Here is a 25,491-nt window from a genome sequence, read left to right as displayed (position 1 = left end):
GCTGAGCTTTCAAGCGACTGGGGGTTCAATCACAAGCGGTTCATGCATGAGATCGGCGTGCTGTGTACTTGATCTCATCAACAGCTCACAGCTTCTCAGAACTCTGTTGTTGACACAAAAACCTCAGTCTTTGTTTCGCCATCTCAAAACCATGGCATCGACTTCGCCGTTCCGCGACCCAATACCCGACATTGATATTGACAGCATCATCGAGCGCCTTCTCGCAGGTGTGTGATGCCACACTGCAGCAGAAGAGACCAGAGACACCCCAGGAAGGAGTTGTAATCGTAATGCAAATCAAAAGAACTGACCTTTTTTTTTTTTTTTTTTTTTTTTTGTTTTTTCTCTGTTTGTTCATCATGTCCGCAGTGCGAGGCAGCCGGCCGGGCAAAGCCGTGCAGCTGGGCGAAGACGAGGTGCGCGGGCTGTGTCTCAAGGCGCGCGAGATCTTTGTGCAGCAGAGCATCCTGCTCGAAATCCAGGCGCCGCTCAAGGTCTGCGGTGAGTTTGACGGCAGCTTGCCTTGAATAGAATAGATGAAGAAGAAAGGAAAGGCAGGGTCCTTTTTTTTTTTTTTTTTTTTTTTTTTTTTTTTTTTTTAAGACAATGTAACGTCTGCTGGTTGGAGGGCCCCCACACACACAGCCTCCCTCTGTCATGGAGGAGTAGAGCGAGGCCTTGTCTTGACCTTGCACACGGCAGCGAGTGAGATGGAAGCACAGCAGCAAACGTTGAGTTATTTTATTGTATTTTTATTGTTTTTTTTTTCACTCTTAAATCTGCCCGCCCACTCTGCCGCTCTCGATGCTGTTTTGGCTCGCGAGTGCAGCTGGCTGGCTGGCTGGCTTGGGGGGGGGGGGTCCTGCCATTTACATTGTGCGCCGTGTTGTGTGTGCGTCGATGGGGGGGGGGTCCTCTTTGATTGCTTTGCCGAACCTCAAAGCAAAAAACAACAAACAACAATGGTCTTCCATTGAACAATTCGCTGCTTACCTCTGTCGCCTCGCCTCGCCTCGCCTCGCTTCGTTCTGACTCGACCAAACCTGCCGTCACTCACTTCATCATAAAACTACCCTAACGTGGGCGCGTCTGTGTCTCGCGGCGATAGGCGACATCCATGGACAATACTACGATCTGCTGCGCTTGTTCGAGTACGGCGGATTGCCGCCAGAATCCAACTACCTCTTCCTCGGCGACTACGTCGATCGTGGGCGGCAGTCGCTCGAGACGATCTGCTTGCTGCTCGCCTTCAAGATCAAGTACCCAGAGAACTTTTTCCTGCTGCGTGGCAACCACGAGTGCGCCAGCATCAACCGCATCTATGGCTTTTACGACGAGTGTAAGTTTTTTTTTTTTTTGGACCTCGCTCTTCCTTCGCTCTTCCCTCGCTCGATGCAACGTCTGAATTCATCCTTCACTTCATCTCCCATGCTCCCTTCACCCAACACAGGCAAACGTCGGTACAGCGTGAAAATCTGGAAGACGTTTACCGACTGCTTCAACTGCCTGCCCATCGCCGCCATCATTGACGAGAAAATCTTTTGCTGCCACGGCGGCTTGTCACCAGACCTGCAGTCCATGGACCAGATTCGTAAAATCCAGCGACCAACCGACGTCCCAGACACGGGCTTGCTCTGCGACCTGCTGTGGTCGGATCCAGACAAGGACGTTGCGGGCTGGGGTGAGAACGAGCGCGGCGTGTCCTTCACGTTCGGCCCCGAGGTTGTGTCCAAGTTCCTGCTCAAGATGGACTTGGATTTGATCTGCCGTGCCCACCAGGTCGTCGAGGACGGCTACGAGTTTTACGCCAAGCGGCAACTGGTGACACTATTCTCAGCCCCCAACTACTGCGGTGAATTCGACAATGCCGGTGCCATGATGAGTGTAGACGACACTCTCATGTGCTCGTTCCAAGTGAGTTGGATTGTTTCCAATGTTCGATTTCAACAAAACGCTCTCTTCTGCTTTAGTTTACTCACACTTTTTTGCATTTTCTTGCTTCTTTGTTCAGATTCTCAAGCCAGCGGAAAAGAAAACAAAGTACGCGTACAACGGCCCAAGCAACGGAGACAGGCCAATGAAGCCACCGCGCAATTCAAAGAAGAAGGACGATGCTTGAACTTGACATTGCCGTTCTTGTTGCCGTTTTGTTTGTTCGATGGCGCTCGGCACAATCGAAACTTGACGAGTTTCAAATTGATGGTGTTTTCTCAGGTGTTGTCGTTGCTTGTCTTGATCTTGTAACCACTGTCAAATGCGTGGTTGTTGTTGTTGCTGTTGTTGTTGTTTCTGCTTTGTACATCTTCTAACCTTGGTGCTCTGTTGTGTTTGCTTCTGTGATGACGGGTACTGCGTGCTCGCAACACGTTTTGTTGACAATCTAACTTTTAGCCTCTTCTTCCGCACAATTTGCGTTTTTGCGATTGACATGTTACACAGCTGTTACGAACACTGAGCAATTTTTAAAAAATCCAACACAGCAGCACATGTTACATACACAATCTCATTGTCGAAAAACAAGTCAAGTTATCGTTCCGATTCGGGCATAAAGATGGAGTGGAACTGGTCGAATCGACTCTTGAGCACAATCTTCGAATCGTCGTCGCAGCCCAGCAGAGCAGATGCTCGGTAGGCACGCTGCTGCTGAATGAGGGCGGCGGTTCTGAGCGTGGCGCTACTCGCGGGAGGTGCAGGAGTGGACTGGACAATCGTGCTGTGAGCGCGCAGTTTGGTGTCGTCAGTAACGTTAGAAAACTGTTCAGCAAGCGTGGCGGCGACAGATGGCAGTTGCACAATGAGCGAATGCGAGTGCGGTTTTTCGAGGGATGCAGCTTTCTGTCGAGGCTCGGCCAGCTCGGCCGCTGTGGCAGCCGCCTGGAGTGATGAGAGGACTTTCGCTTCGTCGTAGGCCGATGCGACCGATGCAACCGAGGCAACCGAGGCAACCGAGGCCACAGAAGAGCGCTCGGTGCCATGCTGCTTTTCAGAGAGCGGCGTCGATGGCGGCAATGCATTCGCGTTTGAACTGCCAGACGATGTTGTTTGCAGAATATCCGCCATCATGGCGTTGCACAAATCAAAGGCATTGTCCAGAGTTGGAGTCGCGGCAGTGTTCAGATCTAGCGCGCCATAGGCTGCCAGCTCTTGCTCAACCAGAGCCGCAAGATCCTGCTCGGTGGGTATTGACAGGTCCAGCTCTTGCGCCTGGCCATCCTGTTGGGCGTCTGCTTGCGCGATTGTCAGCTCGACGCTCGGGACGCGATCTTGCCTGATTGACGCCGCATACGGCAGCACCACGGGTGGCGAGCTGGGGGCAACAACTGCCGGTGCTGTTTGCGACACACCAGACGCGACTGGAGGCAAAACGGGCACTCCTGGCGGAAGCACGGCCATCCCTGCGAAAACTTGAGCGGCGGCAGCTTGCGATGCAGCTGTCACTGCTCCAGGCGCGTCGCTGGCGGATGCAGACTGTCTCTCAAATGGGTCTTCGTCCTTTGTTGGACGAGACGATTCAGAAATTGACTTGGAGGAGGTTGGCAAATCTTGCCCAACCGCCGCTGGAGCAACGAGCGCCACCGGCGACTTTGGCAGGGGTATTGACTTTACTGCAGCCAAGAGCTTCTCTGCCCGGCCATTGGAGGACGAGCGTACGACTGGCTGGTCGGAGGACGTTGAGGCGTGGCGCGAAAACGGCACTGGCTCGGGCAGCAAGGTTGTTTCGGCTGGAGCTGCTGGCACTGGTGGAGGGCAGATGGTGATTGCCTCGATTGCGGCTGAGATGGCAGCATGCCACGCGTCTCTTTCGACCTATCGTGCAATGAGAAGAAAAAATGCAGATTGAGCGTGCGAGCCATCTCGTGAAAAATGGCGGCTTTTTCTGCCTGCGACACTGTACCTCTGTTTCAAACTTGAACTCGTACGATCGCATCTTGGTGGTCACAACCAACACGGCATTGCCCTTTCCCGACATGGTCATGTCGACCAACGAGATGACATTGAGCGGGAAGAAATCCTCGGACGGTTCCTTGTCGCCGCGATACACTGACAGCAAATCCGGGTAAAGTACCAAGCGTCTCCGTGCCCAGTGGAGCTTGCCGTGTTTGCTAGCATAACCCGCCTTTAGCAGCAGCAAGCCAGCGGCGGATTTCTGCGAGAGTTGATGCATGAAGGAGAAGTTGAAGGAAAAAAAAAACCGGTTGAGTTGGTCTCGGTCGATATTCCGTGAAAATCCATGCATCCCATGCTATGCATGATATGGTATTGCCTACGTACTCGTTTGTGCTCGATAAACTCGTCGTACTGTCGCTGGTTGTCGAGAATGCTCTGAAACCGTTGGTACAGGGCGTCCCGGTCAATTTGGGAGAAGGTGACAATCTCGTACCTGGCAGCACACCAAGATGAGTTTGTGAGGAGGCGTTCGCCATGGAAACGGAATGAAAACCGATTCACCCCAGCATGTAGAGCAGAGTAAAGTTAAAAACGTACGGAGTGCGACTCTTGAAATGAACGAGCAGGCGTGTCGGGTTTCTGACATCCACCTCGCAACTCTGGATATCGGCAAAGACGTATGACTTTTGCACGTTGCCCTTCTTGAGGTTGTTGAGCGACCGCTCCTCGAAATCCAGCTGCAGGATTCGGCTCTGTGCAAAATCAAAACCCAAACAAAAGAACAGAGAACAAAGATGAGCTCATGTCGGAATAATTCTTGTTCGGGTTTGCTCGGTTTTCTAATAAGATTCGTTTGTCTGCTTTTTTCGACTCAGAACCGGCTCAGAACCGGCTCAGAACCGGCTCAGAACCGGCTGATTCCCAATCCCAACTCCCGCTTCACCCACGAGTTGCCCCACAGCCCGGTACAAGTGCGGTCGTCCAATGCACTGGTCGTCCTGTCTTGCCCTCAACCCCCAACCTCCAACCCAACCACGCTCGCAGCGCTCTACGTCCACCACCTTGCCACAAACCACAAGACCCATCATGGCACAAGTCACTCGCTTCTCACTCTCGACTCGCGACTTGTCCGCTCGCCATGCGTCACACTCCCAGCACAAAAGTGTCTTTGTTGCTTTCGTCGTCGCATGCTGTGTTGCCGAGTGTGTCCGGTTCGGGGTGTAAACTCAAAGCGAGCGAGTGAGCGAGTGAAAAGTGATCTGTTGGTTCGCTTAATGCTACTAAAACCCTGTCCGTCGCTCTCTCTCTCACGCTCTGCAACCACACTGTCTGTCGCTTCGTCCTGAAGCTGGAATCGAGAAGAGACCAACTCGGTTTGAAACTTGCCTGAACAACTCCTCGGCGGTTGACTTTCGTCACCTCAAAGTTGATTTGCATTGGAAAATCGAACAATAAAGAGAAAAAAAAAAAAAAAAAAAACAGACTGAATGCTCTCCACTGCGGCGCCAGTGTTTACGCTCGACAATGTGCAAGTTACCGCCTTCCTCAACCCGGACAACTCGTACCCGTTCATTACAAACTGGTGGGCGGCAGCCAACGAGACGTTTCATGCGGAAATGTACCAACTCACCATCAACGACCTGACCGACCGGCTCATCAGCATGAAGACGAACGCGCCCTGGCTCGATCAAACCATCATCATGTCGCGATACAGGGCGGGCGCTGATTCGGCCACCACGTCCAACCAGGCAAAGCTCGCTGCCTTGATCGTGCGGTGTGTTTTCGTGCAGAATTTTTGGGTTTGTTTGATCTTTACCATTCTTGGAAAACAAGTTAGTAAACAATAAAGTAAAAACTAGCAGCAAGACAGCAAAGGATGTTGATTGAGTGACGATTTGCATTTGCGAAAACGAGCGTGAGGCACTAAACAAACAAAGAAACAACAACAACAACAACAACAACAACAACAACAACAACAACAACAACAACAACAACAACAACAACAACAACAACAACAACAACAACAACAACAACAACAACAACAACAACAACAACAACAACAACAACAACAACAACAACAACCACAACCACTGCAACGAGATCTACCGCAACAACAACAACAACATCCGCGAGGAGAGCAAGTGACTGTGATCTCGAGCCCAAACACCTTCTCTATTATGAGAAGGTGTGGGTAATGACAAATAAACTCACCCTCTTCAGAAACGTGCAATACAGCATGTTTTCCGATTGTCATCAAGGATCCAAATGAGCAATGAGTTGCCCAAAGGATGGGCGATCGTCGGCAAAACCTTCAAGGCACTCCATGGCAAGCGTGACAAACTCGCCGACGCGCTGACGCTCTGCTTCGGTTAGCTTGAGCGCCGAGTCCAGCATGCCAAGGACGGCTTGATTTTTCACAGCTTTTCGCATCTCTTCTTTCAGGCGGTTGCCAGGCTTGGCGGCGGTCACGAGCTCGAGCAAAATCATGCCAAAAGCATAAACGTCCGTCTTGATGGTCATGCGGCCTTCGTCGAAGAACTCGGGGCACATGTAAGCAGCTGTGCCTTGAACGGTTTGTGTACGAAGGTAGCTCTTATCATCGAGGTGTTGAGCAGCACGGACGAGACCAAAATCAGACACTTTTGCGTTAAAGTACGCGTCCAGCAGAACATTGTCCGTCTTGAGGTCGAGGTGGAACAGTGCATGGTCAGGAAAGGCTGTCTGGACGTAGTGCATGCCGCGGGCAACATCGGCCGCGATGCGATGGCGCTGGGCCCAGGTCAGAGAAGGAGTGTTGTTTTTGCGATTCAGGCGATCGCGCACAGAGCCGTTGGGCATGAATTCGTAAACCAGGCATCGCTCGTCGCCTTCTTCTGCATACGATAGAATGGCAATGATGTTTGCGTGACGGAATTTCGAAAGAGAGTCCAGTTCCGACTTGAATTCGACCGTGCCTTGCTTGGATTCGGCGGATAGCTTTTTTATGGCAACACGAGGGCCAGGCAAACTGGCGCCGTACACGCGACCAAATGCTCCTTCGCCGAGCAGAGAATCAGTGGCAAAGTTGTTCGTGGCGGAGACGAGAGTTGCGAGAGGCACTTGTGGGACGGGTCCGTCAAAGTTCGAAAAAGATCCAATGGCGGCTTGGTTGTGCTCAAGTACGTCGATCCGATCAAGAGCTGACTGCAGTTTATGAGCCTGGGCAGCAAGCTCCTGATCTTTGGCAGCAAGCGCCTGATCTTTGGCAGCAAGCGCCTGATCTTTGGCGGTAAGCTGCTGGTCTTTGGCAGCAAGATCGGATCGAAGCTGTTGCAGCTCCTGATCTTTCGTGGCCAACTTGGCGCGCAGTTGCTGAATCTCTGCCACGTTCGCAGCGGCACGAGCTGCAATCTGCGCCAGTTCGACAGACGACGGAACACGCTGCTGGTCAAGGTCTCTGTTCGGAAACCCAAGTTCGCCAAAAAGCAGGTGAGTGGCTTGTTGTTCATGCAAGAATCCAAAAAAACCCAAGCAGTCTTACTTAGAGTTACAAATGGTACTGCCCGTTTGCCTGAGTGCATTGATTCCAGTGCTGGTCAGGAAATTCCTGTTCAAACTGTTGTTGTTGTCAATGACATCGTCAGATTGGAGCATGAGTCTAACGGCTGTCAGAGCACCTTGAAGCGATCGATATTTACTCAAGCCCTGTCAGCGTCTTGTTCACTTTGAGTGCCTCAGCGATCGCCTTCGCTCCAGCATCGCCAATCTGATTCGCACTCAAACTGTCCACATTCCCTCCATCAGTGAGCACTCTTCTGAATCACCCACTCACATGCACCGACAAGAGTGAGATGCCTTACTAGAGCGTGTCAAGCGTCGTGTTCTCTTTGAGTGCTTCAGCAATTGCTTGAGCTCCAGCATCGCCAATCTGATTCCAGTCCAGACTGTTTCTCCCCTCGATCAATGGGCGCTCTTCTGAATCGCCCACTTTCATGCACCAGCAAGAGTGAGATGCCTTACTCGAGCCCAGCCAGCGTCGTGTTCACTTTGAGTGCCTCACCAATCGCCTGAGCTCCAACATCGCCAATCTGATTCTGGTACAGACTGTTTATCGCTCCATCAGTGAGTACAGTGAATACCCCACTCTCATGCATCAGTCAAAGTGAGATGCCTTACTAGAACTCCTTCAGCGTCGTATTCACCTTGAGTGCTTCAGCAATCGTGTGCGCACCAGCATCGCCAATCTGATTCCCACTTAGGCTGTTGGTCCCTTCCATCTGTGAGCACTCTGAATGCTCTTTGTTGGATTACCCACTCAAATGGACCAGTCAAAGTTGCCTTACCTCAGATCTGTCAGCGTCTTGTTCACTTTGAGTGCCTCAGCGATCGCCTTCGCTCCAGCGTTGCCAATCCGATTCTGGCGCAGACTGTCCATCCCCGCAATCAGTGAGTACAGTGAATACCCCGCTTCCATGCATCAGTCAAAGTGAGATGACTCACAAGAGCTTGTGCAGCGTCGTATTCACTTTGAGTGCCCCTGCAATCGCTTGAGCTTCAGCATCGCCAATCTGATTCGCACCCACACTGCTCCCTCCATTCTCGTCAGCACACACGCTGTCAACAACTGTGTTCCAAATCAACTCGGGCTTTTCTCTTACCTGAGTACTTCACTCGCATCCTTGACGTAGTCGTACCACTCGCGCTGTCTCTTGGTCATCTTCTTATACGATACCATTTTGGATAATCCTCGAATTCAACCTGCTGAACAAACAAAGGACTGCCAGTCAATCCAAAAGCGACTGACTGTTTTGACTTTGCAGATTTTTGCTAAACATTTTCTTGTTTCATAGTCGGTGAGCAACAGTGACGGGAACAATTGACAGGCTTTGGATTTTGGGTGAAAAGACGAGAACGGTTTGACCGTGTGCTTCAACCTTACCCCTAACTGAACCTGGATTCACTATTGAAACGATAAAATGAATGCGAAAGTTTCGTTTACTGATGAATATCGTGAAGAGTTGAGGGAAGACCGATTCGGGATGAGAGCTCTCTTTTTGAATGAATGAATGAATGAATGAACTTTGAGCTTTAGTAGTGTATCTCTCTTTCTGCTTCTCCACTCTTGTTTGTGCACACATACAATAATAATGGCAACGACGACTGCAGCAGCCGCGACTGAAATGATTGGCGTTGGCCAGGTTTGTGCTCCTTCCTCCTTCCTCCTTTCCCACCCCACCCCGCCATCGCTCGCTCATCACAAGTGAAAATCGCAATTGAGCATCACCCACAACGGGTGGCGATGGGCGATCGGAGAGCACAGAAGGACTGAGGCCAATAGCAGAGCACTCATGACCAAAGCTGAACGATCCAGCAATCCAGCGATCACCGACTCCAACACCAAACCACTCGTGCTTGGAGTGACAAAGACGCACGCACACGCAGACGTCTCATTTGTTGGGTGGGAGTGGCTCTGAGGAGTGGATCAATCCCAATTCTCATCACTCTCCTTGGTTCGTTCATTCAAGCAAAGCTCACTCACGACTTCATCCACTCGTACTATGATTGAACCTAACACAAAACACTGTCTCAAAACAGTTGATTGACTTCAAGTGGAAGCTCGGCGTCACTGCGCAGTCCAGCGAGGCCACTGCTACACACTCGGCCTACGTTGCCGTCCATCTCGTCGTCCAAGACCCCAGCGGCAAGCAGGCCACACACGCCCTCGAGCTCTCGTTGCCCGAATTCCATGTAATGCGTCAAGTTTTGCTCATTGAATGGTTGGTGCGTGTCACTGAGTTCTGACTTTGTTTTGATCGCTCGTTCACCAGTCCTTTTCCAAGCAAATCAAGGATGCATCAACTCTGCTAGCGACTCAATAAAAGAGCGAGCAACAGAGTCATGCTGTTGTTGTGGTGTATGTAGTGTGAATGCGGTTGTAAATCTGTGTGTGTGACGAAAAACACAAAAAAAAAATGTATTGTGTTTTTTGCAAACCCAAAACATTGCGAGCTACTGGAAGCGCTGCATTTGATGATACGGTGGATAAAAGTACATCTGTGCGTAGCTCCCATTGGTGAGCGCGTAAGTGTACGTGATGGGGTCTTGGTAGACGAGCGCGGCAAGTTCGGCGGATTGCGATGGGAAGCGATGTGGGCTTCTCTTGGTCTCTTCGATAAAGAAGGACGACACAAACTGGCCGACCTGGATGGCCTCGAGAGATCGATTCACCTCGTCCGACCATTCAAACAGCGGGCGCTCGGGGTGCTGGCAACGACAAGCGTGGAGGTCGGTCAGAAATTTACAATCGAGCCCATTGCCTCCCACCCACCTTCCACCACCCCCGCCTCTTGTCATAAAAATCTTACCCACTGAACTCCCCAGATCGGATAGTTGAACGCCTCGACGGTGGAGACGAAAGGCTGGCCTTTACGATCGAGATTGGTCGAAATCACGCGGAAAAAGGAAGGCAGATGGCGATTCCTGCTAAAGGCGTCGGGAGTGACGCCGTTATGATGCTGGTTGTCTGTCAGGGGCTCGAACTGCAGCGGCTGCCGCAGTTGCTCGGGAATGGCATGCACAAAGCGTGCATCAGCGGCATCGGCCGCAAAGTCCAACGGCAGGCTCAAATCCTCAGAGTCGAACGTGATATTGTCCATGAGATGCTGGTCGTGGCCAGCCATCAAGAGCAGGAGCTGATGTCCCAGGCAGATGCTGCGACGCAACCCCACAAGTCAATTCAAGAAAAACAAAAACCAGTTCAAGTTGAACTCTCTCTCGCGCGCTGTTGAGCCGCGTGCTTACCCGAGCAAGGGAAAGTAATCACCGGCGTCGTTCGCCTGAAGGGTGTAGTTGAAAATGCGCGTTGCCTGGGCAAAGTATGGGCTGTCCGGCTCGACAATAATGTTGGTTGCGCCTCCCATGAAAGCAACGCCTGTGTGGACAAGAACAAAGAAGAAACCATCTGCGTTGTTAGAATCACCCCAATCTCTCAATTGTCTCATAACGATATCTTGATGATCTCAGAATTCGTCCGTCTCAGAAAATCTTCCACCACTGACCATTCACGCTTCGGAGCAGCCCGTCGAGAACGTCCTCCGGCGCATCGAGAGGAATTGGGACGACGCGACTGCCTCCGGATTCCAAAAACTTGACCATGTTCGCCTGCAGCAGCTGGGAGCCGAACGGCGCGAGGTTGCCATACGTCGGTTGGAGCAGGACGCCGACCACAGGCGCGGGGTTGGAAGCGGGAGGGACTGGCGCTTCTACGAAGTAATGAGCATTGCGCAATTCAGTGGGCATCAATATGGTTGCATGAGGCAGGTGTGGATGGTTGAACGGAAGGGGAGGGGGTGTGACAAGCGCCGACAATAGATCGCCCAAGCTCGCCACACGTCCCAACAGACCGCAGGGCCCAAACCGACCAAACGCATGCACTGGTGAATGGGATTGCAATACTTGGGTGGGCGGCGCGGGGTGCGCTGGGGAGCGCATTGGCACTCATCGCGAATACTGAGCAAAGCAGCAGCAATGCAACGATTCGCATTGAAACGAGCAAGTAACAAGGACTGCGTACCACGTCCAAAACAAGCTCTACTCGTCATACAAACTTGTCTTGTTCATTACGTCGCTGCAACATCACTTGCATGCAGTCCTTATCGCTGCAGCTGTGGTCGAAGACCCGAAAACTGTCAACCGACAACCGAACCAGGGTCAAGTGTCGAACTATGGTCACTCGACACTCAAGTGGCGTAGTAAAGCGGCGTAGTAAATGTGAAATAGGGGTTGCTGGAGGGTACGGAGGCCGTGGTTCAAAGTCATGGATTGAAAATGGCTTGACTTGTTGGAGAAAAAAGAATCACGCACATCCATACTGCAGTAAATCATACTGCAACAGCTACGGGCTGAGTGTTGAGAGAGGAAACTGCGGGTAGCTGTTCTCTTGGACGCGCCAGATGCGACGAATCCGCTCGCCGGCTTGGGTCGTCAGAGACTGAACGACAGTGCTGTCGTCGACCAACTTGAACGTGCCCACCATCTCAAGGAATAGCTCTTCGGTTGGAAGGGTGGAGTCAGCCCGCGTGGAAAGCAGAAGCCGCCTGGAGGAAAAAAGAGCAATGTCGACACCGAATAGCGCGGCGCGGCTTGACTCGAGATTGCCAAGCGTGGTAGAATCGCCAAGGGTAGCTGTAGTAGTATTGCGCGCGGCTTCCAGGAACGCGGCGGCCGTCGAGAATGTCAGGGGCGCGTTGTTTTGCGACAAAGCGGCTTGTCTCGGCGAATCCACACAGCTGATAAAACGGTCTCCGGCACCGACTAGGATGCCTTGCACGCTCGGTTGATTGACAAAGGTTTCATCGTTGCTCTTGCTGGCGATTGCCTCGCTCTCAAGCGTCATTGCCAGCATGTGCTGGTTGGCAAGTCCTTCAGCGCTGCAATCGACCCTCTTCCAGATCTGTTGGGGTTGAATTTGAACGTCAGTTCAACAAGCAACTCGAGAGGTTGAGTTTCTTGAGCACTGGCACAACTACAGCAGCAACAAGAACAATCGCAGGCTCGCGTAAAATCCAACAAACCAACCTCCTTGTAGTCATCGCCCTCGAGACCATATTCAATCAAAGTGTCCTTTGTCTGCGTAGTAAAGCTCGCATATCCGACATCCGCCATGCCCGTGGGCGGCTGGTAGTCGATGGTGCGATTCCAGGTGATTTGCCCTGGCGTCCCGTTGTCCGTGTCTGCCGGTGTGATTGCAGTGACTCCAGCGAATCTTGAATACATTGAGGTTTTCAATCACAAAATCCAACACGCGATGGCCATCACACAACGGTTAGGGTGCATTGTACCATGCATTGAACTTCGGTTGAACTGTTTTTACCCTTTCTGCCGCGCAATCTGCTCGTAGAGACGACCAGCAGCTGCTGCTGCGCTGCCGCTGATCTTGTTTGGCACTGGAATCCGGATGTCCGCAAACAGAGTGCGTGTCTGCAGCCTGTCCGATCGAGGTTTTTCAACCCAACAACAGTGGGAGGATGGCGGATTGAGATTCAGTTTTCCAATGCTTTTAACTTCCTATGACTGCGCGACTTTGACTTCCTTTGCTTCTCTTACCAGAACACCTGGGTGGTAGTGTCTGCTTCAGTGCCAATGGGCTCCTCCAGCAGGACGCGCGTCCACAAGCCGAGGATTTCGTCAAAGGACGTCAGCGGAACGAGATGGACTCGCGCCATGTTTCAGTTGACAAGGACTGACCAGTGAATACAAACGGGGACGGATTCATAGGAACTAGAGCAAGCACCAAGTAGACAGAGTTCATTGCGAAAAAAAAAAAACAATCGATAGGAAACGAACGCGAAACTCTGAAAAAAAAAATAAGGCAGTCTTTTGTTTTCTGAGAATGAAAATCACCGACTTTTACACAAAATCGTCCGTTCCGCAGCAGGAGCAACCACACGAGCAACCACCACACGAGCAACATGAGCAACAGCGACATGAGCAACAGAGACATGAGCATCAACAGCAGCAGCAGCGTCGTGCTGATGACGTGATGGGCTCTGCTGCTCAGCCGCCGATTGCTCAACCTTATGCTGTTTCTGCGAATGTTGGCTCTGCTGCTGCTGCTGGCCCTGTTGCTGCTGCTGCTGGCACGCGACAGCCATCATCACCAACTGCTTTCAGCACTGAACGACCGCCTACGTCTTCGTCCTCATCTTCTGCGTACTATGCTGGTCATGATGCTCACTACTCCCAAGCTCAAGCCCGGCCTCTCCCTGCCTATGCTGGCTCTGGTTACTCTGGCTCTTCTGCTGCTGCCGCCCCTGCTCCGACAAAGTCGCTCCAGGAACGCCGCAAGACGTATCGCTGTGGCAGTGACTTTGTCCTTCTGAAAAGCATCCCGACGTGGGAACGATACGCTGCACGTAAGATGATTTAGATGGACGTTATGTATGCATATGCATGGAAGGCTTTTGCAGAAAGCCCTCACCTTTCGATGTGTGCATTGTAGAGAAAGTGCCTGCGAGCAAAGAAGCCTTCTTCGACACAAACCTCGATCTTGCCGCAAAAATCTCGCTCTGGCGCGGTGACATTACGACACTCGAGATTGACGCGATTGTCAATGCCGCCAACGAGAGCTTGCTCGGTGGCGGTGGCGTGGATGGCAGCATTCACCGCGCAGCCGGCTCGGACTTGCGCAAATACTGCGAAACGCGCTTTCGCAACGGCTGCCGCACAGGCCAGGCCGAGATCACACCGGGCTTTCGTCTCCCAGCAAGCTATGTCATCCATACTGTCGGTCCCATTGGCGAAAAGCCTCAGTTGCTGCAGAGTTGCTACGAAAAGTCGCTGGATCAGGCCATGAATGCAAACTTGCGCACCGTCGCTTTTTGCTGCATTTCCACCGGTGTTTACGGCTACCCGCCTGTGCAAGCAGGTACGAAGAAGTTTGGGTGTTGAAGACTGCAGGGCTTTCGATGATTGTGTGGTTGAAGAGAAGGGTTTTCGATGAATGATTGTGTTTGAGAGAAAGTGTTGGTTGTGCGCGTGTGTGTTCATCACACTTACCTTCCGTTGTTTTCCTGCCGCTGGCTCTTTTCGAAAAAATGAGCACAGCTCACGTTGCCTTGCATACGACTCGTCGTTGGCTTGAAGCAAACTCTGACTTGGTGAGTTTGTCTTGTTTCCAAATCAACATGCGACAACGCTGACTCACCAACCACCAACCAACTCACCAACAGATCGACCGAATCATCTTCTGCACCTTCCTTGAAAGTGACGACTCGATCTATCGCCAGCTCCTCCCACAGTACTTCCCAATCACCCAGCCCTTGACAGTGGTGCCGTGGCCGCCAAAGTCTGGCAACGGAAAGGGCCCGCGCTCGTATTCGCGTGATGCCGAGACAGACTATTAATGCCCCCGTCAGCAGCAAGCGTCGCTGTTTTGCAGGATCCATCCCCAGTGTTTTTGTTCGTTTCCGTTAGACTTTTATTCAATACTAAAAATGTCGTGCGTGTTGCAATCGCACAGGAGCGTTGTTTCACACCCATTGTTCGCCTCGCCTCTTTCCCGACTTGACTTGCAGTGTTCATGCTCGTATTCGGTGAGCTGAGGTGGTTGCGGGTGACACAAACGAGTTTGTCCACAAATCTTGTTGTTTTTTTTCAAGGAATTCCGGGCTTTCAGCATTTTTTTCACATACCACTATCGTTGCTTTTGTGTTGATTTGGTTTCCATGTTTTAGTGATCCGTTGTTGTCTTAGACTCCAAGCAAGGATGATGAGCTCACTCGCATTTTTGTTTTGTGTAAGGGGTTTGAATATTTTTTCTGGTTTTTCTATTTTTTTTCTTTTTTTTTTTTCTATTTTATCGTTGTTTTGTGACTTTTCATTGCCGCTCTTGCTTCCTGCTCTCCATCTCTCATAACTCTCGAGTGTCTTGCTCCCTTATTCTGCATGACTGCATGAATCCAAACCCCCACCCCCTCCCGCCCCCAGCCCCTCCTGCTTGCTTGCTTGCAGTGTGTTGTTTGAAAAGAAAAAAATCCGTCCCAAGAAGGAAATAATACAAAAAACCAAAAAAAAAAAAAAAAAAAAAAACCTCGAGTTTGTGGTCGCGCTCTGGACGGATTGCCGACGGGCTGACTGCTCCCCGCTCTCTTCCATCTTCCACTTGCTTGCTCGTCACAAACCTCAGCGACTCCAATCGGGCGTTTGGCGGTCTGATCTCTCTCTCTCTCTCTTTGAGAACTGTTCAAGTTTTTTTTATTTCATTATTTTGTATTTTTATTTTAAAAAACGAAAAAGCACAGATCTTGAAAATTTCGTGGAAAATCGTTGTCATCACAGTCAGCATCAGCAGCAGCTTTCACCAGATTGAAGGAGGTCATGAGTGCAGTGGGATGATGATGGTGGTGCTGGGTGCATCTTGGTCTGTCAATGATGCGGAGAGACACTGTTGTGACTTGCGATCGATCCGTGTCGGTCAAAGCGGAGGGACACAGCAAGCGGCCTTTGTGTGGCATGAAACGTCTTTTTTGTGGGTTTTCGTTTTTTTCTTCTTCTTCTTCTTCTACTTTGACTCCTTGCACTGCTGTCTGTCCAATGTAATCTATCATCATCAGCATCATCAGCATCAGCATTAGCATCTTCCATCCTTGAACTGTCGCTCTGTGACCACCACACTCAGATTCAACTTTGGATCATGCGCAGTTTGCTTTTTTTTTTTCTTTTTTCCCCTTCTTTTTCTCAAACTGCGCCTTTTTTCCCTTTTGTCGAAAAATGCCATTTCTCACTCACTCTGAATCACTCACTCTGATCTCTCTCTCTCTTTCTCTTTTTGCCTCGCGACAGACTCTCAAAAGCACAAGCATAAGAAACATGTCGGAAGGTGTGCCCGCTGATCAACAGGAGCCGCAGGTCGCCAAGCTGCTGCTCGACGACGCTTGGGAGCGCCAGCAGCGCAAGACGTTCACTGCCTGGTGCAACGCCAACCTCGGCAAGGCCGGCATCAAGATCGAGGACATTACTGTCGACTTTAACGACGGTGTCAAGCTGCTCAAGCTGCTCGAAATCATTTCGGGCGACAAGCTGCCCAAGCCCGAGACTGGCAAGATGCGTCTGCACAAGATTCAGAACATCAACAAGGGCTTTGACTTTCTCAAGTCCAAGAACGTCAAGCTCGTCGGCATTGGCGCTGAGGAAATTTGCGACGGCAACCTCAAGATGACGCTCGGCATGATCTGGACAATCATTCTTCGCTTCCAAATCCAGGACATTTCCGTCGAGGAGATGTCTGCCAAGGAGGGTCTGCTCCTCTGGTGCCAGCGCAAGACCAAGGGCTACCGCGGCGTCAACATTCAAAACTTCCACGTCTCGTTCAAGGACGGTCTGGCCTTTGCCGCGCTCATCCACCGCCACCGCCCGGAGACGATCGACTACGACTCGCTCAAGATTGGCGACGCCGCCGTCAACCTCAACCTTGCCTTTGACGTTGCGGAGCGTGACATTGGCATCCCCAAGATGCTCGACCCCGAGGACATGATCAACACCCCCAAGCCCGACGAGCGCTCGGTCATGACCTACGTGGCTGCCTACTACCACGCCTTTGCCTCGTCGCAAAAGAACGAGATTGCTGCCCGCCGCATTGGCAAGCTGCTCGACTTTGAGCAGGAGATTGGCGCCCTCATTGACGAGTACGACCGCCTCGTCACCTCCCTGCTCGCCTGGATTCAGCAGTCCATCAGCCGTCTGTCCGAGCGCGACTTTGGCAACTCGATCCAGGGTGTCCAGAACAAGCTCAGCGAGTTCCGCGACTACCGCGTCAGCGAGCGCCCGCCCAAGTCTGCCGAGAAGAGCAAGCTCGAGTCGAGCTTCTCGACCATCCAGACCAAGCTGCGCCTCAAAAACCGCCCTTCGTACCAGCCCGCCGCCGACAAGACCATCCACGCCGTTCTCGACGCCTGGAAAAACCTCGAGGCCGCTGAAAAGGAGCACGAGTCGGCCCTTCGCCACGAGCTCATCCGCCAGGAAAAGCTCGAGGCCCTCGCCGCCAAGTTTGCCCAAAAGGCTGCCATTTTCGAGTCGTGGGCTGACGGCAAGGACCAGTACCTGTCGTCTGCCGACGTTGGCGATTCCCTCGCCTCGGTTGCCGCCCTCCTCAAGCAGCACTCTGCCTTTGAGGCCGACCTCGCTGCCCGCGCTGCCCGCGTCGAGGGCATCCAGACCGCTGGTCAGGAGCTCATCTCTGAAAACTACTCTGGCGCGCAGGCCGTGTCGGACCGTGTTAACGCGAGCGGCGACAGCTATGCTTCGCTCCAGCGCCTGAGCGCCGACCGTCGCGCCCGCCTCGAGGAGAGCGAGCGTCGCCAGAAGGCCCTGGACGAGCTCCGCTTTGACTTTGCCCGCAAGGCTGCTGCCTTTGCCAACTGGCACGAGTCTGCCAAGGAGGACTTGCTCGACAGCTTCAAGGTCTACAGCATTGACGAGATCAACGACCTCCAGTCCCGCCACGAGCAGTACAAGCTCAACCTGGCCAACCCGGAGGCCGAGCTCGAGCAGCTCCGCGGCCTTGCCTCGCAGCTCGCCGCCGAGGGCGTCTCTGACAACCCTTACACCACCCTCACCGTCGCCGACGTTGAGCAGTTCTGGTCGGAAATCCAGGCCCTCGCCGTCCAGCGCGATGCCGACATTGCCACCGAGACTGGCCGCCAGAACGACAACGAGCAGCTCCGCCTCGAGTACGCTGCCAACGCCAACTCGTTTGGCGAGTGGCTCCAGACCACCAACGCCACCCTTGCTCAGGGCGCCACTGGCACCTCTGAGGAGCAGCTCCAGTTCCTCCAGGCGCAGCAGGCCACCCTCCAGGGTGAGGAAGCCCGCCTGCAGCAGATTGAGGAGATCAACCAGCGCATCGAGCAGGCTGTCATTCTCGAGAACAAGCACTCGAACTTCCCCATCGAGTCGATTCGCGAAAACTGGGAGTCTGTCCACACCCTCCTCCAGCGCTCGCTCAACACGCTCAACAACCAAATCCTCACTCGCGACATGTCTGGTCTCACCGAGGAGCAAATCCAAGAGTACCGCCAGTCGTACAGCCACTTTGACAAGGACAACTCTGGCCGCCTCGACCGCCTCGAGTTCCGCGCCTGCTTGCTCTCGACCGGCTACTCTCTGCCCGAGGTCAAGGCTGGCGAAGCCGACCCCACCTACGACGCCATCCTTGCCAAGGTCGATCCCGACGGCCAGGGCTACGTCGAGTTTGACCGCTTTGTCGACTTTATGCGCAACGAGAACGCTGACACTGACTCTGCCGACCAAATCATCGAGTCCTTCCGCGTCATTGCCGGCGGCAAGGACTATGTCACTGCCGACGAGCTCCGTCGCGATCTGCCCCCAGTGCAGGCCGAGTATGTCATCTCGCGCGCCCCTGCCCACCCCAGCGGTGGCCTCGACTATGTCGCTTACGTCCGCAGCGTCTACTAAGCGAGAGTTTCTGGGTTTGTCAGCGTTTGTGTTTTTTTGTGTAAAAAATTTGACTCCCCCAACGCACCTGCTTGCCTTTTTCAAAATAAACTTGCGGAAACAAAAAAACGAAAACCTGTTGTTCTCTTCATCTACCACTTGCAACTGAATCTTTTAATTGGGACGCCGTTCTAGGGATGCCACTAATTTTGCGTACATTTGGTGGCTGAACATGGTTTCGTGACATTCATCATCAGTCAGAAGTGTCCATCATTGTTTCAGCTGTGGTGGTTGCTGTTGCAGAGTCCTCGGTCATGGCTCGAGTGCTGCTGGAATCTGGCTGAGTAGTTGCATCGCCGCTGGCCAACTCTGCAAGCTTGTTCAGGTATTGCCGAGCAATCGATGCAGCTGCACGTGCTGCAGAGGACGCCTTTTGCGGAGGTGCGGCCGGGAAGGGTGCAATCGACTCTGTTCCAACGGTCGCGACGCTGTTTACACGCGGCACAATGCGTGAGAAACACGACGCCTGGCTGCAAGAGACAAACCTTTGTCACAACATTGAATCTGCTGAGCTCACTCTTTTGTTTGGAAGAAGCTCACGAGACTCTTCCTGTCCTTGGTCTCCAACACACGCGCTGGCCAGTATGGGAAGCCACGAAGTTTGGCCCAAACCACCGGTTTCGGTTGAGTCTATCGAGGGAAAAACAAAAAAAAAAAATGTTGGCATCAACATCATACCCAAAACCCTTCCAAAACAATCTCGATGACCTTACACAATCCTGGCACAGCCAGACGTCGCGAGGAGAGTTCTTCTTGGCACAGACACCGCGATGAGCCGCATGGGCACAACACACGCAGACGAGAGGACGTCCTTCTCCTCCGACCTCAACGTCAGTGTTGCAAATATGACACATCACGATGGGCTGCTCGTCCTCTTCTTCTTCTTCTTCTCCTTCTTGTGCTTCATCGTCATCGTCGTCCGCTTCTTCGCCTTCTCCCTCATCGGCTTCGGATTCAGAAGCGTCGGAATGGCCAGCTGCATCACTGTCGCCACTTTGATCGTCATCAGCTCCGTCCTCGTCAGTTGATGGCCGCGCACGGCCTTCGGATCGACGTTGAGAGTGCCGTGTTGCGCTTTTCTGTCATCATTTCAAAGGTCACGCCAGCACGTTTGAGTGAGTCGCAAATGCATCCTTTTTTTTTTTTTTTTTTTTTTTTGTTGTTGTTGTTGTTGTTGTCGCTTCTGTTTCACTCACGCAAATCGGACACTTCCAGTCACCGCGCGGCGGCTTGGACATTGGAGGCTTGAGGCATTTCAAATGGTACGAGCGCGGGCAATAGTCGCAACAGAGGACGTTGCCGCGCGCCTTGCAAGCGTTGCAGTGGTCCTCGTTCTCGCGCTGAGGCTTTTTGACACTCGAACGGCCTGCAAAGTCTCCGTCACTGCCATCCGTGTCTGCGGCTGCAGGTAGAAGCCGAGAGGCACCGCCTCGCGTCACCTGTTCAACAAGAGCAATTTTTCAAGTAAATCAGACTCCAATCCAAACAAAAGTGTCATACCAAATTCCTTTCCCCCCCCCCTCTCCCGGTCCTACGGTCCTCCCCGAACGCCTTACCCGTCGACGTGCAGCGGCAGCCGCAGACGCCCAACTGACCGCCTCTTGGAACTCTTCAATCCGATTGAACAGCTGCGAAAAGGTTTTCACCTCGTTGAGCTGCTTATCCCAAGCTGGGAGCCCAGCCAAAAAGTAGTGCTTGACTGCCCCGACTCCACACACAGCATTGACCAAACGGCGGAGCATGCCAGGCGCCTCTGCTAGCACACCTGTGAGGCTGGCCGCCCGCGCGCGCCATGCGGCGACTTGGAGGGCAAAGCCATGCGCCGAAGTCAGCAAGCGCTCCTGTTGGGTGTGCTCGCGATTTCGCACATCAGGCACGGGTGTTGTGAGAAGCACAGAGTTCTCTGGCCCCACGATCGACAGTGAAACGAGCTGGTCGATCAAGCCGACCAGGAGAGAGCGCACTGCGGCGCCATCGTCCTCCCCTTGAACCCCGGCTGCAGCAGGCGTGCTTGCCTCAATACTGCTGCTGCCGTTGCTGCTGCCACTGCCACTGTTGCTGTTGCTGGTCATGGTGGGTTTGGCGGTGTTGCTGGTCGCGCCGTTGCCGACTTGGCTACGGCTGGAGCTTGCTCGAGTGTTCTCGCGCGTCGTCTCCTTGTCCTTGTCAAGAGCCAGACGGCGGTTCCGATCGTGCAGGCGACGCGCAATCACTTGCATCCGCCCGACGAGTCGCAGCAGCTTGCGCTTGAGATGAGCTTCACGAGTCCCGCGCTCGTCCAAGCCCTGAATCAATCGATCGATATCGGCTGGTGCCGTCACTGCAAGCCAGTTCCCAGCAGCAGCAGCAGCAGTAGTAGTAGTGTTGTCGGCTGCTTTGAACGCTGCAGGTCTCGTCTCTAGGTTTTTCTTGACGGTGCGCAACAAGGAGGCGTTGTTCCGCTGCTGCTTTTTTCGCCGCTCTGCGACGAGATGCGTCACCTGGGCGATCGCAGCTGCAACACGCTTGGACTGGCCATCCTTGGGGCTGCGGGCGCCACCACTGCTCGCCGAGGGCGAGCCTTGCATTGCCTCCGCATCCAGCAGCGGCTGCGATGACCCGTCCTCCCGCAGCGCGTCCACGACTTCGGTCAAGCGTGCCTCGGGCGCGCCCTGGATGAGAATGCCTTCGAAAGAGGACAGCAGCCAGTAGGAATTGAAAAAGCGGTCTTGTCCGACGGGTCGCAAGCGCAGAAACTGCTCGGCCTCAAACAAATTCGAGCGGATGGGCTGTAAATACCGCTCCCAAATGTTTCGTGTTGCGGTCGTGTCTCCGGCATTGATGGCTGCAGTCAACGCAACGCCCACTTGCTTGTCATCGATGGCCAGACCCGCGGCAGACGGAAGCACGGCCGCTGCCGCGTACAATTCTGCCGCGGCCTCAGCAGTGTCTTTCCCGCCCTTGTTGGCATTGCTCTTTGACGCCGGACTGCTTGAAGACGCCGGTTTCTTGGTAGTGGCAACGCCGAGGGCAGCCAACTCATCCTCCAAGCGCTCGCTCTTGAGCTTGTTCAGCTCCTTGCGTCCTTCGTCGACGACATCGGCGTGCTGGTCGGCCAAATCCAAAAAGGCGTTGGACGTCGAGAGAATGTCGCACAGCAACCACAGGCATTGCAGACGAGACGTTGTCGGCCACCGACAAAAGTCTCGCCTGTCAAGAAGTTCCAAGAGCTTCTGCGCCTCGGGGTCTGCAAGCTGGTCCAAGTGAGGATTTTCCTGGAAAAAGTTGGACAGCTGGCCTTGCCACGTTTGCGCCGAAATGGCCACGCGGGGGATGTGGCTCTGCTTCTTGTTCCGGGCAAGATTGAAATCGCTGCGGAGGACGGCGCCCACCAATCCTCCAAAGGCTCGACCAGCGGCAGTCACCGTGGCCGCAGAGTTGCCCGAGAGCGACTGGCGGACGTCGTCCAGGGTGATAATCGGCCGGATGCCCAGAGGATTGCAGTACAGCCTGCAAAATTCAACCGCCAGGACAAAGGTTTCCATATCCACGGGCGCTCGTGCTGCGACAGTGGCGCTGGCGCGAACCGACGGCCGCAAGCCCCTTGTTGTTGTTGTTGTTGTTGCTGCTGCTGCTGCTGCTGCCGCCGATGGGTCGCTCGAGACAGAATCATCGCCGTCAGAGGAGCTGACCTCAAAGCCAGACCCGAACGGATCGAACGGAGCGGCCACTGCCCCGAGCACGGCTGGGAATGGATTGTTGGCTGTCGTTCCGAAATCGACTTCGAGATCGTCCACCAGATCCTGCCGCGCACGTCGGGCTGCATCGATCTGGGCCAAGTAGTTCAAGCGGGCTTGCTCTTTGGCGGCAAGCGTGGAGGCCTTGGTGACCTCCTTCAGCCTGCGCTTCTCGTCGCGAAGTTGCTCCTTGACAACAGCACGCGCGGCGATATCAACACCCGTGCTGGCCAGCATGGCAGTCTTGCGTTCTCGAATTTGCCGACGGGCTGCTTGCTTTTCCTCGTCTGTCATGGCAGCCGCGGTGCCGACGCGGTCTTGCCGGGTGAGTTTGCCGGTCGTGGCGGCGCGGAGCAGGGTCAGCTCGGTGCCACTGATTGCGTTACACGCTGCCAGTCCTGCGGGCTTGGTCGCATAGTACTCGTCAACCGCGTCGCTCTCGGCGAGCAGCTCGGCGAGCGTGAGATGAGATCGATCGAGCGTACCTCGGAGCTCGTTGGCTTCGACCGTCGCAGTCGACAGCGTGACCCCTACGGGCGGTGGCAGAACAGGCTCAGAGGCAGCGGCTGAGGCATCGACGGCAGGGGTGGGTGCCCAAGTGCCGGCCTTCTTGGCGCGGACGCACGTTGGGCAAAACCAGTCGCCTTGAGGCAGAGAGGCAGTGTCCAGCTTCAGGCAGGTCGCATGGTAGACCCGCGGGCAGCCGTCGCAGCACAAGAGCTCGCCAGTCTGCGAGCAGACCTCGCACGAATCGTTGTTGAGGTCGGTGGGACCAGCGCGACGCGCCCCACGTACGGACGCCTTGATGGTGGTGGCCAACACGTCCTCGTCCATATCGAGCTGGCGGAGATAGCCAACATAGGTCGAGGCGCCAGGCAGGTTTTCCAGCAGAAGCGAGATGGGGTCCAACGCCAGCGCAAAGCTGTCGTGCACGCGCAACGGCGTCGAGTGGCCCTGCCGCTGAATGTCCTTCAAAATCGATGCCCATGGCGCCGGGGCCGACGTGCCAGAGTAGACTCGCGACGGGTTGTCCTCGGCAACCACCTCAAACACGGGTCCCATCAAGGTTCCAGAATCCACAATCCGGCAAAAATACCGCGTCTTGTTGGCCGTGTTGACGACGCTCGTGTACTCGCGCGAGCACACAAACCCGACTGGAAAGAGCAGCCGCTCCGTGTGGAAGGCGGCCATGCGCGTCTTGTCAGTCACCAGCTGGCCCAGCGAGTGGATGGTCACGTTGCCCTTCTTGAACGGCAAGAGCAGCTCACCCGCATCGGAAAACGGGATGCCGCAACGGGCTGCGGCGCGCACAGAGATTGGGCACTTTGGATCAATCACCTCCTTGAGCAAGTCGGGCTGGTCGATCGTGCTGGGAGCGTTCCAGAGAGCTGCGGCGCTCGTTGTTGTGTTTCGCGCAGCAGCAGCAGCAGCAGCAGCAGCAGCAGCAGCAGCAGCAGCAGCAGCGGGGCTGTTGGGGGTGGATCGGGCAGCGCGCTTGCTCCGGCCTACGACTGGCGACACTTCGGGGGTCTGTTCTGAGGATGCGTTTTTGGTTTTGCCAGCTTTGCCAGACAGTTGCGGCAATGCAGCGGGGCTCGCGAACGACGCGGCCGCAGCTTCTTCATCTGCGTCGTCCTGGTCATTGCCATCGGCAGCGTCGCTTGCCGTCCGCGCGATCTTGGCTCGTGATGCGCGTGGATTGCGCTTCTTGGCGTCGGCGTCGTCGTCGCTGCTGGCTGAACTGGGCTGCGTGGCCGTTGCAGCGCTTGCATGCGAGGTGGTCGCGCCGCGCGCAGACGCACGCTTCTTGACGGTGGTCTCACGTTGGTCGTTGTTCTCGGCTGCTGCGTCGGTCGCTTCAGACGAGCCATTGTTGGCAGCAGAGTGGGTGCGCTTGACCGAAATGCGTGGTGGCTCACTGGCGCTGGCAGAAGCAGCCCTCTTGCTCTGGCTGGGACGATCATGGTTGTCGTCGTCAGCCAGCTCCATTGGCACGGATGCCTCCGACTTGGCAGCCGATCGAGACACTGGCATGGAGGATGCAATGATGGATTGCAGTGGAACGAATCAAACACAGAGGGAGAGGCGAAAGAAGGGAAGCTGAAAGAAAGAAAGAAAGGGGGGAAAAGCGCGCCAAAGATGCGTTTTGGCGCGAAAATCCACCGAAACAGCAAAAAAACCACGACTGAACATCATCCTCATCGGAACTGTAGCACGATGGTGCATTCAAAAAAGAATTGAACAAATAAAAAAACCGCAGTAAACTTTGTGGGATGGTTGGACGGCAAATGCTGCCAAAATTGCCAGCCTTTTTGCAAGCCTTGCCTGAATTTTTGGTTGTTGTTTCGAGCTTTTTCGTTTTAAAGACAACAAAGAGAGAGAAAAAACCACGTGGCAGAATCAGCGAAGACGAACAATGCCCTTGTACACGACATCCGCTTGGGTGCCGTAGATCAGGAGGGTTTCGCCGAGATTCGTGTCCAGCGCAAGCGAATGGTAGACGAGCTGGCCGTTCTTTTTGCTGACCTTTGTGCTGACCATTGCCGAGGACTTGTTTCCATTCAACTGGTACATGAGCTCGAGCACTGGCGTCGAATAGGCCACGGGGAACCATCCCTCGACGTCCTTGCCGTAGCGAAGGCCACCAGAGTACGCGTAGGCGGTGAACTTTGCCGGCCGCAGATCCGCTCCCAGTTTCTCAATGACGCGGGGATTCTTTTGCAGTTGGCTGTTCAGCACCTTGACGAGGGCGCTGGGAGTGATGGACGAATGGCGACGCCAGAATGCGCCCAGTCCGTAAAACGCGGCGGTGGTGAGCAGACCGCCCGCGTAAAACCCGAGCTTTCCGGAATCGACGAACGACATGTGCAGCAGCCAGTTCACGAGGTCGTAGGCG

At 54.0% G+C, this 25,491-nt stretch overlaps 12 protein-coding genes across 12 annotated transcripts; 5 read left to right on the top strand and 7 right to left on the bottom strand.

Annotated features, from left to right (window-relative positions):
- Window positions 1–136: 136 nt before the first annotated feature.
- On the top strand, window positions 137–2,491 carry CAOG_02563 (protein phosphatase 1 catalytic subunit gamma isoform). The gene is made up of 5 exons (XM_004349263.2): window positions 137–227; window positions 370–501; window positions 1,109–1,339; window positions 1,451–1,914; window positions 2,012–2,491. The coding sequence occupies exons 1-5, from the start codon at window positions 152–154 to the stop codon at window positions 2,117–2,119; spliced, it is 1,011 nt and encodes a 336-aa protein (XP_004349313.1). The 5' UTR covers window positions 137–151; the 3' UTR covers window positions 2,120–2,491.
- A 35-nt stretch (window positions 2,492–2,526) lies between these two features.
- On the bottom strand, window positions 2,527–4,973 carry CAOG_02562 (hypothetical protein; the record flags this gene model as incomplete). Its single annotated transcript, XM_004349262.1, has 5 exons — window positions 2,527–3,807; window positions 3,896–4,147; window positions 4,273–4,381; window positions 4,486–4,640; window positions 4,941–4,973. The coding sequence occupies 5 exons, from the start codon at window positions 4,971–4,973 to the stop codon at window positions 2,527–2,529; spliced, it is 1,830 nt and encodes a 609-aa protein (XP_004349312.1).
- A 402-nt stretch (window positions 4,974–5,375) lies between these two features.
- Window positions 5,376–6,083, top strand: CAOG_02561 (hypothetical protein; the record flags this gene model as incomplete). The annotated part of the gene is made up of 2 exons (XM_004349261.1): window positions 5,376–5,657; window positions 5,826–6,083. The coding sequence occupies 2 exons, from the start codon at window positions 5,376–5,378 to the stop codon at window positions 6,081–6,083; spliced, it is 540 nt and encodes a 179-aa protein (XP_004349311.1).
- CAOG_02560 (serine/threonine-protein kinase PBS1) lies at window positions 5,956–7,597 on the bottom strand. The gene is made up of 2 exons (XM_004349260.2): window positions 7,409–7,597; window positions 5,956–7,324 (listed from the first exon to the last, which is right to left on the bottom strand). Exons 1-2 carry the CDS (start codon window positions 7,519–7,521, stop codon window positions 6,142–6,144), a joined length of 1,296 nt encoding a protein of 431 aa, XP_004349310.1. The 5' UTR covers window positions 7,522–7,597; the 3' UTR covers window positions 5,956–6,141.
- Window positions 7,598–8,042: 445 nt separating this feature from the next.
- CAOG_02559 (hypothetical protein) lies at window positions 8,043–8,633 on the bottom strand (the record flags this gene model as incomplete). Its single annotated transcript, XM_004349259.2, has 4 exons — window positions 8,526–8,633; window positions 8,368–8,451; window positions 8,211–8,294; window positions 8,043–8,127 (listed from the first exon to the last, which is right to left on the bottom strand). Exons 1-4 carry the CDS (start codon window positions 8,600–8,602, stop codon window positions 8,043–8,045), a joined length of 330 nt encoding a protein of 109 aa, XP_004349309.2. The 5' UTR covers window positions 8,603–8,633.
- Window positions 8,634–8,931: 298 nt separating this feature from the next.
- Window positions 8,932–9,866, top strand: CAOG_02558 (hypothetical protein). The gene is made up of 3 exons (XM_004349258.2): window positions 8,932–9,065; window positions 9,463–9,615; window positions 9,696–9,866. Exons 1-3 carry the CDS (start codon window positions 9,015–9,017, stop codon window positions 9,744–9,746), a joined length of 255 nt encoding a protein of 84 aa, XP_004349308.1. The 5' UTR covers window positions 8,932–9,014; the 3' UTR covers window positions 9,747–9,866.
- On the bottom strand, window positions 9,847–11,612 carry CAOG_08619 (hypothetical protein). Its single transcript, XM_011271917.1, has 5 exons — window positions 11,323–11,612; window positions 10,926–11,129; window positions 10,669–10,798; window positions 10,233–10,578; window positions 9,847–10,131 (listed from the first exon to the last, which is right to left on the bottom strand). Exons 1-5 carry the CDS (start codon window positions 11,408–11,410, stop codon window positions 9,877–9,879), a joined length of 1,023 nt encoding a protein of 340 aa, XP_011270219.1. The 5' UTR covers window positions 11,411–11,612; the 3' UTR covers window positions 9,847–9,876.
- On the bottom strand, window positions 11,606–13,100 carry CAOG_08618 (hypothetical protein). Its single transcript, XM_011271916.1, has 4 exons — window positions 12,973–13,100; window positions 12,740–12,853; window positions 12,445–12,631; window positions 11,606–12,319 (listed from the first exon to the last, which is right to left on the bottom strand). Exons 1-4 carry the CDS (start codon window positions 13,089–13,091, stop codon window positions 11,762–11,764), a joined length of 978 nt encoding a protein of 325 aa, XP_011270218.1. The 5' UTR covers window positions 13,092–13,100; the 3' UTR covers window positions 11,606–11,761.
- Window positions 13,101–13,251: 151 nt separating this feature from the next.
- Window positions 13,252–14,915, top strand: CAOG_02555 (macrod1 protein). The gene is made up of 4 exons (XM_004349255.2): window positions 13,252–13,781; window positions 13,868–14,293; window positions 14,473–14,525; window positions 14,598–14,915. Exons 1-4 carry the CDS (start codon window positions 13,259–13,261, stop codon window positions 14,769–14,771), a joined length of 1,176 nt encoding a protein of 391 aa, XP_004349305.2. The 5' UTR covers window positions 13,252–13,258; the 3' UTR covers window positions 14,772–14,915.
- Window positions 14,916–15,137: 222 nt separating this feature from the next.
- On the top strand, window positions 15,138–18,954 carry CAOG_02554 (pectoralis alpha actinin). The gene is made up of 2 exons (XM_004349254.2): window positions 15,138–15,163; window positions 16,210–18,954. The coding sequence occupies exon 2, from the start codon at window positions 16,237–16,239 to the stop codon at window positions 18,838–18,840; it is 2,604 nt and encodes an 867-aa protein (XP_004349304.2). The 5' UTR covers window positions 15,138–15,163; window positions 16,210–16,236; the 3' UTR covers window positions 18,841–18,954.
- Window positions 18,955–18,979: 25 nt separating this feature from the next.
- On the bottom strand, window positions 18,980–24,771 carry CAOG_02553 (hypothetical protein). The gene is made up of 5 exons (XM_004349253.2): window positions 20,436–24,771; window positions 20,076–20,318; window positions 19,593–19,958; window positions 19,397–19,509; window positions 18,980–19,307 (listed from the first exon to the last, which is right to left on the bottom strand). The coding sequence occupies exons 1-5, from the start codon at window positions 24,627–24,629 to the stop codon at window positions 19,073–19,075; spliced, it is 5,151 nt and encodes a 1,716-aa protein (XP_004349303.1). The 5' UTR covers window positions 24,630–24,771; the 3' UTR covers window positions 18,980–19,072.
- A 147-nt stretch (window positions 24,772–24,918) lies between these two features.
- On the bottom strand, window positions 24,919–25,491 carry CAOG_02552 (hypothetical protein). The gene has a single exon (XM_004349252.2). It carries the CDS (start codon window positions 25,458–25,460, stop codon window positions 24,996–24,998), a length of 465 nt encoding a protein of 154 aa, XP_004349302.1. The 5' UTR covers window positions 25,461–25,491; the 3' UTR covers window positions 24,919–24,995.

This window comes from Capsaspora owczarzaki, assembly GCF_000151315.2.
Source record: "Capsaspora owczarzaki ATCC 30864 unplaced genomic scaffold supercont2.3, whole genome shotgun sequence".
NCBI classification, from domain to species: domain Eukaryota; class Filasterea; order Ministeriida; family Capsasporidae; genus Capsaspora; species Capsaspora owczarzaki.
The sequence above is the reverse complement of the archived record's forward strand: the minus strand, read 5'-3'. Positions and strand labels throughout refer to the sequence as shown.